The sequence below is a fragment of the Notothenia coriiceps genome, unplaced genomic scaffold (assembly GCF_000735185.1).
Source record: "Notothenia coriiceps isolate Sejong01 unplaced genomic scaffold, NC01 NC01_scaffold00005557, whole genome shotgun sequence".
In the NCBI taxonomy this organism is placed as follows: Eukaryota; Metazoa; Chordata; class Actinopteri; order Perciformes; family Nototheniidae; genus Notothenia; species Notothenia coriiceps.
The window spans coordinates 1-12691 of record NW_011338258.1 but is presented as its reverse complement, the minus strand read 5'-3'; the positions used below and the strand labels follow the sequence as shown (position 1 = coordinate 12691).

Below are 12691 nucleotides of genomic sequence, written 5' to 3'. Positions count from 1 at the left end.
GTATGTTAAATGGATATATCCGCCGTCTTTCATTTATCTTTCCATTCCCACAACAATATACATAAAGAAATGGCATATTTTGGACATAGTTCGAATGGTGATTAATTATAATTAATTAATTTTTAAGCTGTGGTTAATCTGATTAAAAATTGTAATCGTTTGACAGCCCTAATAATAATATTCTATAATATCAATTATTGATGGGGACATCACTTTAATCCGGCAACAAATCTGAATTTATTTCATGAGTATATTTTATATTATTAATTGTATTCTGCGAAATAACTGAAGTTTTAGGAAATAAAGCACATACAGTACGTGTCTATACGTACATACACATACGGAGATGCAAAAATACACACATCCTTTACTCAAGTAGAAGTACAGATACTCGTGTTTAAAAACACTCTGGTAAAAGTAGAAGTACCGACTAAACTTCTTTACTCAAGTAAAAGTGAAGAAGTATGGGCTTCAAAATGTACTTAAGTAAAAAGTACCCATAACTACCAGCTGTTTTAAAGAGTACCTGACCTCTTTTTATGTTAATAGAACAATAATGTCATTGTTAGCTAATGAATGTTTCGATGCTGAGCAACGGCAAAATGACAACGTTTTCATTGGTCCCTCTTCTTTAGAGAAGACCAGGAAATGATGGATACACGGATCGTTTTCAAATCAACAGGCACGCAATGGCTCTAAATAATAATGATCACGCCACCAAACACAGATTAAAACTAAAGTAACCAGCCTGTTTTCAAAATGTAAGAAGTAGAAACTACAGGTATTTGTGTTAAAAATGTAAGAAGTAAAAGTAAAAAGTCGTCAGAAAAACAAGTGGTGGAGTAAAGTACTGATACCAGGAAAATCTACTTAAGTACAGTAACGAAGTATTTGTACTCCACTACTTCCCACCTCTGAGTACATTATGTATACGCTACAGCTACATGTTAAAAAGATACTCACCATCCTTCCTCATCCAATTGTCTAACTCTTCCATTTCTAGCTCGAGCACAGAGGGCACGTCTTCCTCAAACATGGGCCTGGAAGGTACACAGTTTCAACACAATCAAATAATCCACACAAAAAACCAAGGTGAGCAAATGAACTTCAATGTTTCTGACACCAGCTGTCGGTATCTGTAGTCGACTTGTGTTTATAATAACTACAAATTACTCACACTTGTATGCATATTGAAAACTTAACCTCTTGTGAACATGGTTGTAAACATAATAAATAAACCTTGAAGAGTTTAATAAGAGTTCTTCAAATGATCAGCACTAGAGAACAAGTAAAAGTATCCATACTTACATAGGAACCTTCTCTGTACTGGACCCGTCCAAATATAGATCCTCTTTCCTCAGCTCTATGAGAATAAAAACATGGCTCTTTAACAGAATCAGAAACAGGTTTATTGCTAAACAGGTTTATATATACGAGGAACTTGCCTTGGTATATTTGGTGCGTACATAAACACAGTTAAAGAAGATCAATTGTAATAAAAAGACCACCAAATAAAACAAGGATAACATATTGGGCCACTGAGGCATTACAGTATTCAAACACATCTTTAACTTAAAAGATCCAAGGCTTAAAAGGTTGAGTCATTTAGTAGTCATATATATAATAACAAGTGTTGATACGTTTCCGAGTTGTTTTTAACACGAATAAGGTCAGTTCCTCAATATTATAGGAAATATACTTTCCTATTTAACGCTCAAATTATCCAGAAACATATATTTGTGTATAAGTTTTAAGACTGAAACACTTTAATTAAAAGGGTTTCATGACAGTAGAGGAATATTTACATTATGGTACACATATTCACTGTAGACCAGTGTTTCTCAAACCTTTTCATACCAAGGACCACTTAACCAATAAAAAAACACTCGCGGACCACCTAACAAGTGGCAACATGTGATGAAGGTGTTGCGCTGGGCTATATCATGCAATTGAAACTTAAGCTCGCTCAATTGCGGAGATATTCCCGCGAGAGTGCGGAAAACTTAAATGTATTTATTTATTTATATAGACAGATGCCACTATTATTTTATAGAAAACTGTTTAAACTTCTGAACAGAAATAAATACATTGACCCTATTAGAAATGTCTGCAAATAAAAGCAAAATAATCCTAATTGTCCAGGGGTAAGATAAGATAAGACTTTATTCATCCCGAAGGAAATTGTTGTGCCAGAGTTACAAAAACACAATAAACACAGCAGCACAATAATAATAACACGGTACACTAACAGTGCAGTAAAAAGAGCAATTCAATAACAACAGGAAACATAGACGGTCACATAATTAATGTAAATATTAACAGTATTTAGTAGTGCAAAAAACGTAGTGGTAGTTACGTAATTGCACGTTATTTATCGAACATTATTAATAATAATATCGCACATGTTATATAGTACGTGTTCCCTCTCGTGATAGACATACCTTGATCCATCTGATTTTGTTTCCACCTGCGGTTGATGAAGATGCAGAAAACGATGATGGCGATGATGAGGACCACCAGCACCACAGGGATCAGGATGATGAGCAGACCCAGACCCTCATCCGGCTCTGGGTCGGTCGTATCCGTGGTGTTTGACTCATCTGTTGAAAAGTATAAACAGTCGTCCATCTTTTCCTTACCTTTTCCAACTTGCACTTTTTTTGTTTTAGTTGATTGCAGTCCTTTGTATAACCTTGACCAGGGATTAAAGATTTTAATAGCTTCTGGCTTTATTTGGGCATTTTTTATACGATGCGTAATCTTTAATAAATGTGTTCTGCTGCAATTTTCTGTCATTAAAGGATTAATACAAGGAGTAAATGGTTGTTACATTTACAGTAGGTCTGTAAATGTGCAGGTATGTGAGGCCAAGGTTGGTCTGACATACCATCATAGGGCTCGGAGTTATAACGTCCTGAGCCATCCTGCTCTTCTCCAATGGTAGTTTCAACTGGAAGCAACAGCAGAGGAAAGTTGGATGATTTTTCTGAAACTTCAGTGAGTACTAACTCATGTTTTACTTCTCTCTACGACAATGTCCCACAATGTGACACAGAATCGCATTAATTCAAGAAATGCTGCTTTTCATGGTTTTTTGTGTTTCTTTTAATTCGTGTTTATTATAAAGACATTAATTTAATAAAAAATCCATTATCATATATTCTCCCCAAAAAAAAGATCAAATACATTTAAAGGTAAGAAAAATAATCAAGTAAAGCATGAGCATTGTAGGACGTGGTGCTCTGTAGTATGTTCAAAACCTTTCCTGAGGGTAGGTTGAGATTTTGGGCTTTTCCTCAGAAACAGCACCACTCAGAATAAAAGCTGACTTACCATCGAAATATGTTGTGGTGAGTTCCGGAAGTAGAGTGGATTCAGAAACATCTACAGACAGAGAGAGAGAGGCACTTCATCATCAGGACATTCGTAGAGTAAGACTTCTTATTTACATGTGTGTTTTAAAAGGTCCCCGATCATACTCTTTTTCAACAATATGTTATAGGTCTCAGATATATACAAAACATGCCTCTGCCTCTGAGAGATGTTTGGTTTAAAAAAACACAATGGTGCTCTAGGAGGAGATTCAGGTGATAAGGTGGGGGTTACACAATCCCAAAAACATTGTGACATCACAAAGTGGCCAAAATCTGATCAGCTAATTCAGGTTTTTATATAAATGGATCAGGACAAATAGAGAAAGAATCTTTTTTCCCTAAACTTTCTAAATCTTTTAGGGGACACATTTATGTATAAAAGACATGAAAAAGTGGGTTTTGCATAATATGTGACCTTTAACACCTCAATTCAGACATACGTTTTATTGTTGACAGTGGCCATTATCAAAGGGGACAGCTGTATTCATTCCCGATTATTATAGCCACAGGGTTCATTACAGTTTAAAGACGTCAGAGCCTTTGCACTGATTTGAAAACCACAGCCATTACAGTAAGCTGCTGGAACAGCTCCCAGCTCAACAAAGGGTTTCAACACGTTCTGACTTGTAGGAAGCCTTTCCTTTCATTTTGTACAGGCAAGACCAGGTTCAAATATACGAAAGAAGGCGAACCTCGACAGCATGTTTGACCAAAATGAAGAGCCGATAGTGTCGTCCAGAGAAACAGGAGTACAAAAGTCAACCGAAACACAAAACTACCATCTGTGTCTTTACTTCTATTTACGTTACAGATACACAGTATGTATTCCTATATTCGGCCATTCCTATATATCTGATTAAAAGCGGCAACTCTATTGACAAAGACTGTGAATGCAGTGAGAGGACCAGATAGAAATAAGGTCAGCCTGAAACATTTCTGCAAATACTTTTAGCATAAAACGTTTTTCATATCTATCCAGACCACATAATCTGTGCACATCCTAATAATGTTTTTTTATTCGTCAACACTCCTACAAGTAACCAATGACTCAGCCTACTTCCACTCGACCTGTGACACCCTTAAAGCCTGAAAGAGAGTTAATAGTTTATATTCTACAATCACAATTTCCATCAGTGACAAAAAGCTCCTTTTATCAAATAAATGACAATCTAACTTAGAAAAAACGTTATTGATCTCGAAACATCTGAAGACTGAGGACTAAGTCATCAAAACCTAGAAAATCAAACCAAAACAAATACAGTTTGCTGCTCTTTCTGTAAAGTCTCTCATCATGGACCTGGCTTTTTCCAGATCTTAAGGCACAAAGTTGAAACAGGAAATCACGAAGTCAAAAGCACACTGATGTTTAAGATATCCCTGTGTGCTGTAGCACCCTCATTTCCTGTGGAATCCAAACTGAATAGTGTTCTCATAATGGGTCACTTGCACTTTATAACAACATTGTATTTTCTTATTTTCTTTATCAAGATTGTTGTATTTTATTTTTGTAATATTGGTTTAATGTTTTTTGCTTTAATGTTTTTTGTCATGAGAAACAATTAGTTGTAGTTGTTAAAATGTGCTGCTGCTTTTTCCTAGAACAAAGTGCAAAAGTACCTAAATGTTCAGTGACTGTTTGCTTTATGGATAAAAGGTAAAAACCCCAGATTGATTCCAGGTCGAGGTCTTTGTTGCATTAGCACCCCTCTTTCCACCATGTCTGCGTTCTATTTCTACACCTAGCAAACAAATGCACAAAGATCTTTTAAAATAAAAAACCTGTCAAAACTAATAACAATTGAGTACTTTCAAGAGATCTGGACAAAAGCAGTCATGGTTAAAGTGTTTGCTTCTAAATGAATTCTTGCTTGATATTGATTTTGTGTTTGCATCATAACTGGCTTGTTTTTCCTATCGTATTTATTCTTTAAAAAATGTTTAACGTGCTCTTTGGACAAAGTGTTAAACAACATATAACCCTTTTTTATGACTTCATAAATGTTTTATTTATTACATGTTACTTGTTGGACGCTTTTATCCAAAGCAACTTACATACTCAGTACTGTGGACAATCCCCACAGGAGCAATTTGAGGTGAAGTGTCTTGCCCACTGCAGTGGGGTTTGAACCTGTGACCCCCTGATCCCGACATCAAGGCTCTATCCACTGCGCCACACTGCCTTATTTATTTGTTTTGTTTTTATTATTGTATCTATTATTGTATGTTTCATTATTTTTTGACTGTTTATGCGACCATGTCACTGAAAATATCAAACTATATAATACCATGTGTGAGAAGGAAAAAAAAGAATAATAACAAAATGAAAATAAATGTTAGAATCTCAATTATTTTGTCTGCACACCCGAAAATAAGAAGGAAAATAAAATAAAATAATAGACCTCAAAGCGTCTACTTGTGGGCACATCATGTATTATTATTTTCAAATGTATTACATTATTCATGTCTCACCTGGGTCCTCAGCCCCTGGTTCTACTTCTCCGGGCTCCTCCTCAGGCTCTATGTCTGTGTCTGCTTCTTCTTCTTCTACGCCTGCATCATCCTCTTCTTGGCAAAACACTGAAATTCAACGAAACCCATCACTTTATATTATGCCGCTGCCTTGTCACTGAAAAGGTAGTTAAACATGTGCTGCATTTATTTCAGTGAAGTGAAAAGCGCATGTGAATGAAGACAGTTATTCCTGCAGGGGTTTCACCAGCTTACTTGCTAACATAACATCTGAATAAGTGTCACATCACACAGGAACTCAAGACTTCCGCCTGTATGATTTCAAAAGTTTACTACACAAATTTAAACTGTTGCAAAAGTATCTACTGAACAGCAAGGAGTAGGAGGAGATATTCAACAAGTTGAGCAATGTGTTGCTGACATAGCTTCGTCACGCAGTCAAATAGTTCACTTTGTGAGAAAAAGTTCCTTTTGTTCAAGAAAATGTACTCGATTTGACCCAAAAGAGGAATCCAATTACCGTTTCTTCAAGACTAAGGTGTATATGTACAGATTTAAAAAAGGTTTCCTGGCTGATCTTAGCTTTATCAAACTTTGAGAAGAGATTCATTTGAAATAGAGTAGGGATTGAGTTTCTACAAACGGCAAAGCTAAGACAAAAAGTGGACTGAAGTGACATAGGGCCAACTTTCACTTTTAGTTCTTCTAATGTTTTGAATTCATTATCAAAACGTTTCACACTCCTTCCAGTCCAGAAGTTCCACTCACAGTCACAAAGCGAGGAAAGTAGAGTAAAGCCCAAAGGAGAGAGCAGGGGGGAGACAGGAGAGTAAAGAGCCGGATCCTGGTGTCATACCTGTGCCCAGCAGCAGCAGCAGCAGCAGCAGCAGAGGGGTCTTCAGCCCCGGCCCTCTCATGCTTCCAGTCCCAGAAGCAAACATGGTGCCATTGTGAGTCCGCTTCCTCCTCTACTGTCACAGCATCACACTTCCTGATCTGACTAAACATGTTCACTGGAAGAGAAAAAAAAAGGCTTTCTAACACACCCTCAGACTCACTCAGATAACTCGGATGTGATGCAATCGGCTGTGTGTGCCTGTCGCCACAAGTCGGACGGCTCCTCAGCTGCAGCACAATCACATTCTTGTCGGGGAGGTATGCCGCAGAGGGGGAAGCTGAGCAAACTTTAAAAGAAGTAGAAACCTATTTTCTGTGAGGGCCAGCTGGTCAGGTATCTCTTGTCAAACTGCTGCTGCCTAAATAAACTCTGAGGCTTTGCATTTGCATATTTCTTCTTTGATCTGTGTCTTAATACAACTCAGGATCACAAGTCAGGCTTTGTGGTGAGGAAGCTTGAATTTGAGGGGCAAGCTGTAATGGGTACCTGTGGATAAAAGCCGCTGGTCTACTTTAAAAGTCTCTACAGTGTTTTCTTCACTTCACAGCAGAAACAGGTGGTAGCAGGTTTCAACAAGATGGCGGGGGTTTGAGTTTCCAATCAACAGTGACAATGATCATCTCAAATGGCACTAAAAACCATGTTTGACACTTCTTCTGAATACTGGTTGACAGTTCTCATAAACAAAAAGACAGTTCGGCAATATGTTGTGATCTTACAAAGGAAATATCAGGCTGTGCTGCTGACTAATAACACACATTTCTCAAGAAGAACATAGGTCACTTCCCATTAAATGAAATGGAACTACATATCAGAGAGATCACAGAAACAGCCAGGGGCTTGGAAGCCACCCATCATCAAACTCAGCTACCATCTTTGAATCTAAATACTCTGTATCGTGACTGTATCATGTACAAATATACGTTTAAACACCTGGCAAATTACAGTATTTAGAGCCTCCTCTTTGGTAATTCGCTCTGGTTTCGTAGGGTATCTCCAGGAGCCCATTTGGCAATGATGACTCAAACTGAGCCAGGAGGTGAAACCAACCACACAGTTCACACGCCTCACACACGACTGAAAAAAAGACAGAACAAGTTCAGACGGTGAACACAACAGAAAGACAAAAACTATTAAAATATAACAATTTGAATTTAGAGAGCAATGCACCATGACACTCAACTATTATGTGAGGAAATGTTATAATATGTTTTGTAAACATCATAACATTGTAATATAGAAATAAAAACTATATTTTTCAAAATAACACATTTGAGTCCAATTTTATATATCAAATTAAATTAAAACAATTCAATAAACTAATTTTAAAAATGTGTATAATATCTATAGATAAAAAAAAAAAAAGTAAACGCAAAGTACAGCTGAGATTTAAATGTCATTACTTTTGTAGGTATTTTGACATAAACAAAAATATTGGCCGAGTATAAAATGTGATTTAACGTTGGTGCTATATGACAAATGCTTCTGATAAATGTGTGTACCAAATGTCATGGTGATCAGATGCTGTAACAGAGATAAGGTTTTAGTAGTGTGTCCATATTATATATAGTATTTTAGTACAAGTTTTGGGTACTTCTTTCATTAAGACAAAAAACCTAGAAAACTGAGAGGGTTACATTTTGTTTGATACCACGGAAAATATCAGGTACTGCTTATAGGGTTCCTTCTTCTTGTTTTGTTATAGTTGAGAAGTTTAAGAAATCTGAGCTCACCACAGATGCTCATGAAACATCCTGTTGCACAAAAGGACGGTGTGGACACTGATGTGTTATTGCCAAAAGTACATTGACATCTGGACAAACATCTGCAGGGATTTTCCTTCCTTTCAGAGCATTTAGAGTTTAGACCATCAAGAGCATGAGGGAGCTCGGGCCCTGATGTTACGCAAAAATAATTTAATTTATCCTGTCTGATCAAGGGTGACGGTCTGGGCTCTTAGGGCATTCAAGTTCTTCCAAACTAAAATGAGAATGTTCTTTGCTTTGAGTTTTTAGCATATTATGAAATAAGTAGCTGATAACAAGTTGAAATGCACATGATGCATCCTCAAATAATAATTTCAGAAAGAGTAATACACAAATACTATCAACAGAATCTTTAAAGTGACAAGTTGTTCTTGATTTTAAGAAGATAACGTTAAAAGCACACCAGGGCTTGTTCCTCTCCTCGTATCTGATCCCACTAACAACCGCACAGAGCCTGAAGCCTGACTGGTCTCAACTGGTCTCTCTGAGGCAGCTTCAGGGTTCCTGCAGGTTTCGCCCAACTCAAATTTAAGACTTTTTAAGACCTTTTTAAGACCACTTTGAATAGAATTTAAGACCTATTTCACGGCAAGAAAGTATGAAGGAAAATTGCTATGAAAGAAGAAATACATCCCATAATTACTTACAAAGTAAATGTATTCATGTTCAACATAAGAACAATACAAATGTGTGTCTCTGTGTGCTTGTGTGTGTGTTCGGGCTGTGCAATTCATCGTATTTTAATCGCAACTACGATTTTGGCCTGCCACAATTACAAAAACAACATAATCGAAAAAAACAATTATTTAGCTTTGCTAGGTTGTGACAGTGACAACATATTNGTTTCAGACAGACAAACTTTTCAACTTTCAAACTTAAACGGTGCGCTCCCAGCGCACGTACCGGCAGTGATCTACAGCAGTGGTTTTCAACCGTACCACTGGTTGAAAACCACTGCTGTAGATCACTGCCGGTACGTGCGCTGGGAGCGCACCGTTTAAGTTTGAAAGTTGAAAAGTTTGTCTGTCTGAAACGCTATGTGATACAGTACAGTTTACACAGTACAGTACATGTTCTGTAGCTACTATTGCACTAAATGGTAACACTTGAATACGTTATGCAAATATGCAACTGGTTTGTTGAAATGTTAATAAATGGGAGCTTCCTCAAACAGCCATCTCTTTCCCGACAATCCCCTCTGTGCACGAACCCTTACATATGGTAATTAAACATTAAAACACCTGCGGCTTATAGTCCAGTGCGGCTTATATATGTACACATTCAATTTAGCTGCTGCGGCTTATATTCAGGTGCGCCTTATAGTCCGAAAATTACGGTAAAATACATTCATAATACATTTGACATTATATGAATGATTCACATGCATACCTATGCCGCTCAGACGTGTTGCTTTGTCTTTATTCGATCTGCAGAATCAGAAGAAAAACAATATAACATTAAGATTGATTAAGAATTAACATTGTTTTGATACTTGGATGTAGGTCGAGGTATGAGAGGATTTCACAATAATGCTCAAAAGTATTAGTGTTTTTTTAATAGATTTGATAATGAAAAGAAATAAGTTAAAAACAAGTCATGGTTATCGGTGATGGAAGTTTACCAAGTAGAATTGAGTACCTTCATTTAAATGTTACCTTTCACTCCACTACAGTTCAATCAATCAATCAATCAATGTTTATTTATATAGCCCAATATCACAAATGTGACATTTGTCTCCGTGGACTTCACAGTTTGTACAGAATATCAGTATGACAATACGACACCCTCTGTCCTTAGACCCTCACATCGTACAAGGAAACACTTCCAGAGAAAATCCACATTTTAAAGGGAAAAATGGGAGAAACCTCAGGGAGAGCAACAGAGGAGGGATCCCTCTCCCAGGACGGACAGACGTGCAATAGATGCCGTGTGTAAGTTCACATATTTGTAATGGTTTCCTATACTTAATGAATCTCTAGCTTACTGATGTAGTGGAGATTAATTGTTCAAACAACCAACAGTATAAACAGTGATTAAAATCCGCGGTGCCCCCACAAATAGAATCAAATTCTGTGGGAAACCCTCTTGGCATATATCAGCAATCTTTAGGTAGTATTAACAGCACCATAAGTCATGAGTGTTCAAATACAAGTTAATGACAGTGGTGTAAATTACATTTACTCAAGTACTGTACTTAACAAACAATTTTGAGGTACTTTACCCGAGTATTTCAATGTTCTGCTACTTTGTACTTCTACTCTACTAGGTAGAAAATCGTGCACTTGTACTCCACTACATTTATTTTATATATTTAGCTACTTTACGTATTTTGATTAATGATTTGAAATATTAATCAACACTTTAGTTACACCTTTAGTGAATTCACTGCAGTATACACAGTAAATACCATCAGTTGCACCTTTACTAGCTTTGAGAACACATTAATGCATCGATCATTATAATCAAAACACATCATATATATTCTTCAAAAATGGGCCAATCTGCATAATGAGTACTTTTACTTGAGAAACATAAGATAAATATTAGAGGTACTTTATTGATCCGAATTTGGGACATTTTTGCGTAAATGTTGATTGCAGGACTTTTACTTGTAACAGAGTATTCCTACTATCTTCTTCTTTCTAAGTTCTTCTACTTTTACTCAAGTACAATATCTGAGTACGTCTCCCACCTCTGTTTAATGAGCTGCAGCTGTAAATATGTCCTTTGTATGCTCTCACCTATTCTTCTTTTTCAGTCTGATTTCTTCTGCGGCCAGGTAAGCAGCTTTCCGGCTGTACGGGTGACAAACCTTCTCCGGAGCCTTTCCATTTCCTTTATTAGGCTTCGGCTGAAACACAACAAGAAATAACTTGTTAGCTGCCGATTTGAATTACTACAAGAGTTCATATTACAATTACAGCAATTACAAACCAGTCTTACCATTGTATCTGTTTGAAAACACGTGTGGATGCTCCTGTGTTGACAGTCGGACCGGAAGTGGTCCGTCTTCACATTTGTTCCGGATGCGTTGCGGCGAAAAAAAGGTTCCGGATTTCGAAGAGTTTAACAAGGAGGTAACGTGGATCAAGGATGCTTTTTCCTGTATTATTAATTCAGTTTACCGTCAAGATGCGGGCAAGGATATGCCAAACACAATGTGATGCTGCTATGCCAGTACTAGACTAAGAACATAGCAGTGACGAGAGTAACCAAGACGAGAGTAACTGTGTGCTACATTTAAATTAAAACATTTTCATTTTGATAATTAATTTCTATGTTTGTCGATAATATGATTTGACTTTTTAGACACCAGGGATTTTTAAAAGTATGCTTTTCCATATTATGTCAGAGAAAAATCTTGTTTTGCATCCCATGTGTGTTACTCGTATTGGGTGGTACCTGGTGAACAACAGGCCCTCAGGATCTCAAGCGTACCTTTGAGAAGATTACCAAACCTGAGAAGAGCAAGACAGCAAGAACAGGTATTTGCTCAGTCTGACTCTCACCTGTGTCTACCTGTGTGGGAAATGTGATATAGGTGTTATGTCAAAAATGAGTTCAGTTTCTGGTTTTGCATCTGTAAAAGAGTTGTTGCCCTACCATTTCTAGCATAAAACAACGCCGCAAATTAACGTAATTATAGACAAACAAACATTTTATTAAAGCATATCTTCATTAAAAACATCAGAAGTGTTTAACCTACTAGATATGAGACAAGTAAAAATCAAACAGATCAAGAAAACGCAACACAAGTAATGAAAAGAATATAATCTCTACATGTACGGAGACGGTGTTACTGATCAGTCCAGTTCAAGCTGCAGGGTTCCCGCGGGGTCTTAAAAAGTCTTACATTTGATAATCTGAATTTAAGGCCTTAAAAAGGTCTTAAATATGACCAGAAAAATAAGAAAGGTCTTAAATATGATTTAGAAGGTCTTAAAAATGATCGGATTTGAAAGGTACTTCTGTGTTGCGATCGCGTCTAAAATGTGTTTTGGGGGAAATGTCCGGGCTGCAAAGTAACCAGTACGGTAAGAGCCTTTCAGTTCCCCCCGACAATTTGAAATAAATCAACATGGAACCAGCAATCACTAACTTTGTTTCCCCCGGCCCCTTATCGGAGAACACCCAGCTAGTAACCTAGCAACCAAGCTTCAGCTAGCGGCAGTCAGAAACTCATG

The 12691-nt window shown here is 37.1% G+C and overlaps 1 protein-coding gene and 1 long non-coding RNA gene across 3 annotated transcripts; both read right to left on the bottom strand.

Moving 5' to 3' along the window:
- Positions 1 to 925: 925 nt before the first annotated feature.
- On the bottom strand, positions 926 to 6857 carry tmem154 (transmembrane protein 154). 2 transcript variants are annotated; one of them, XM_010768292.1, is made up of 7 exons: positions 6700 to 6857; positions 5844 to 5951; positions 3334 to 3384; positions 2888 to 2950; positions 2442 to 2600; positions 1309 to 1363; positions 926 to 1040 (listed from the first exon to the last, which is right to left on the bottom strand). In XM_010768292.1, the coding sequence occupies exons 1-7, from the start codon at positions 6782 to 6784 to the stop codon at positions 941 to 943; spliced, it is 621 nt and encodes a 206-aa protein (XP_010766594.1). In that variant the 5' UTR covers positions 6785 to 6857; the 3' UTR covers positions 926 to 940. The 2 variants fall into 2 exon arrangements, with proteins under 2 accessions (XP_010766594.1, XP_010766595.1); XM_010768293.1 differs by lacking the exon at positions 2888 to 2950 and having other exon boundaries at positions 6700 to 6854.
- A 3027-nt stretch (positions 6858 to 9884) lies between these two features.
- On the bottom strand, positions 9885 to 11569 carry LOC104942978 (uncharacterized). The gene is made up of 3 exons (XR_798065.1): positions 11451 to 11569; positions 11249 to 11358; positions 9885 to 9934 (listed from the first exon to the last, which is right to left on the bottom strand). It is a non-coding gene; the product is annotated as an uncharacterized lncRNA (long non-coding RNA).
- Positions 11570 to 12691: the final 1122 nt, after the last annotated feature.

Bases quoted from the DNA above. Each gene is read 5' to 3' on its own strand.
- tmem154 (XM_010768292.1), bottom strand. From the start codon at position 6,784: ATGTTTGCTTCTGGGACTGGAAGCATGAGAGGGCCGGGGCTGAAGACC. The intron at 5,952-6,699 runs GTATGACACCAG...GTTGAATTTCAG, and splicing joins GCTGCTGCTGCTGGGCACAG to TGTTTTGCCAAGAAGAGGAT. The intron at 2,601-2,887 runs GTATGTCAGACC...ACTTTTCAACAG, and splicing joins TAACTCCGAGCCCTATGATG to ATGAGTCAAACACCACGGAT.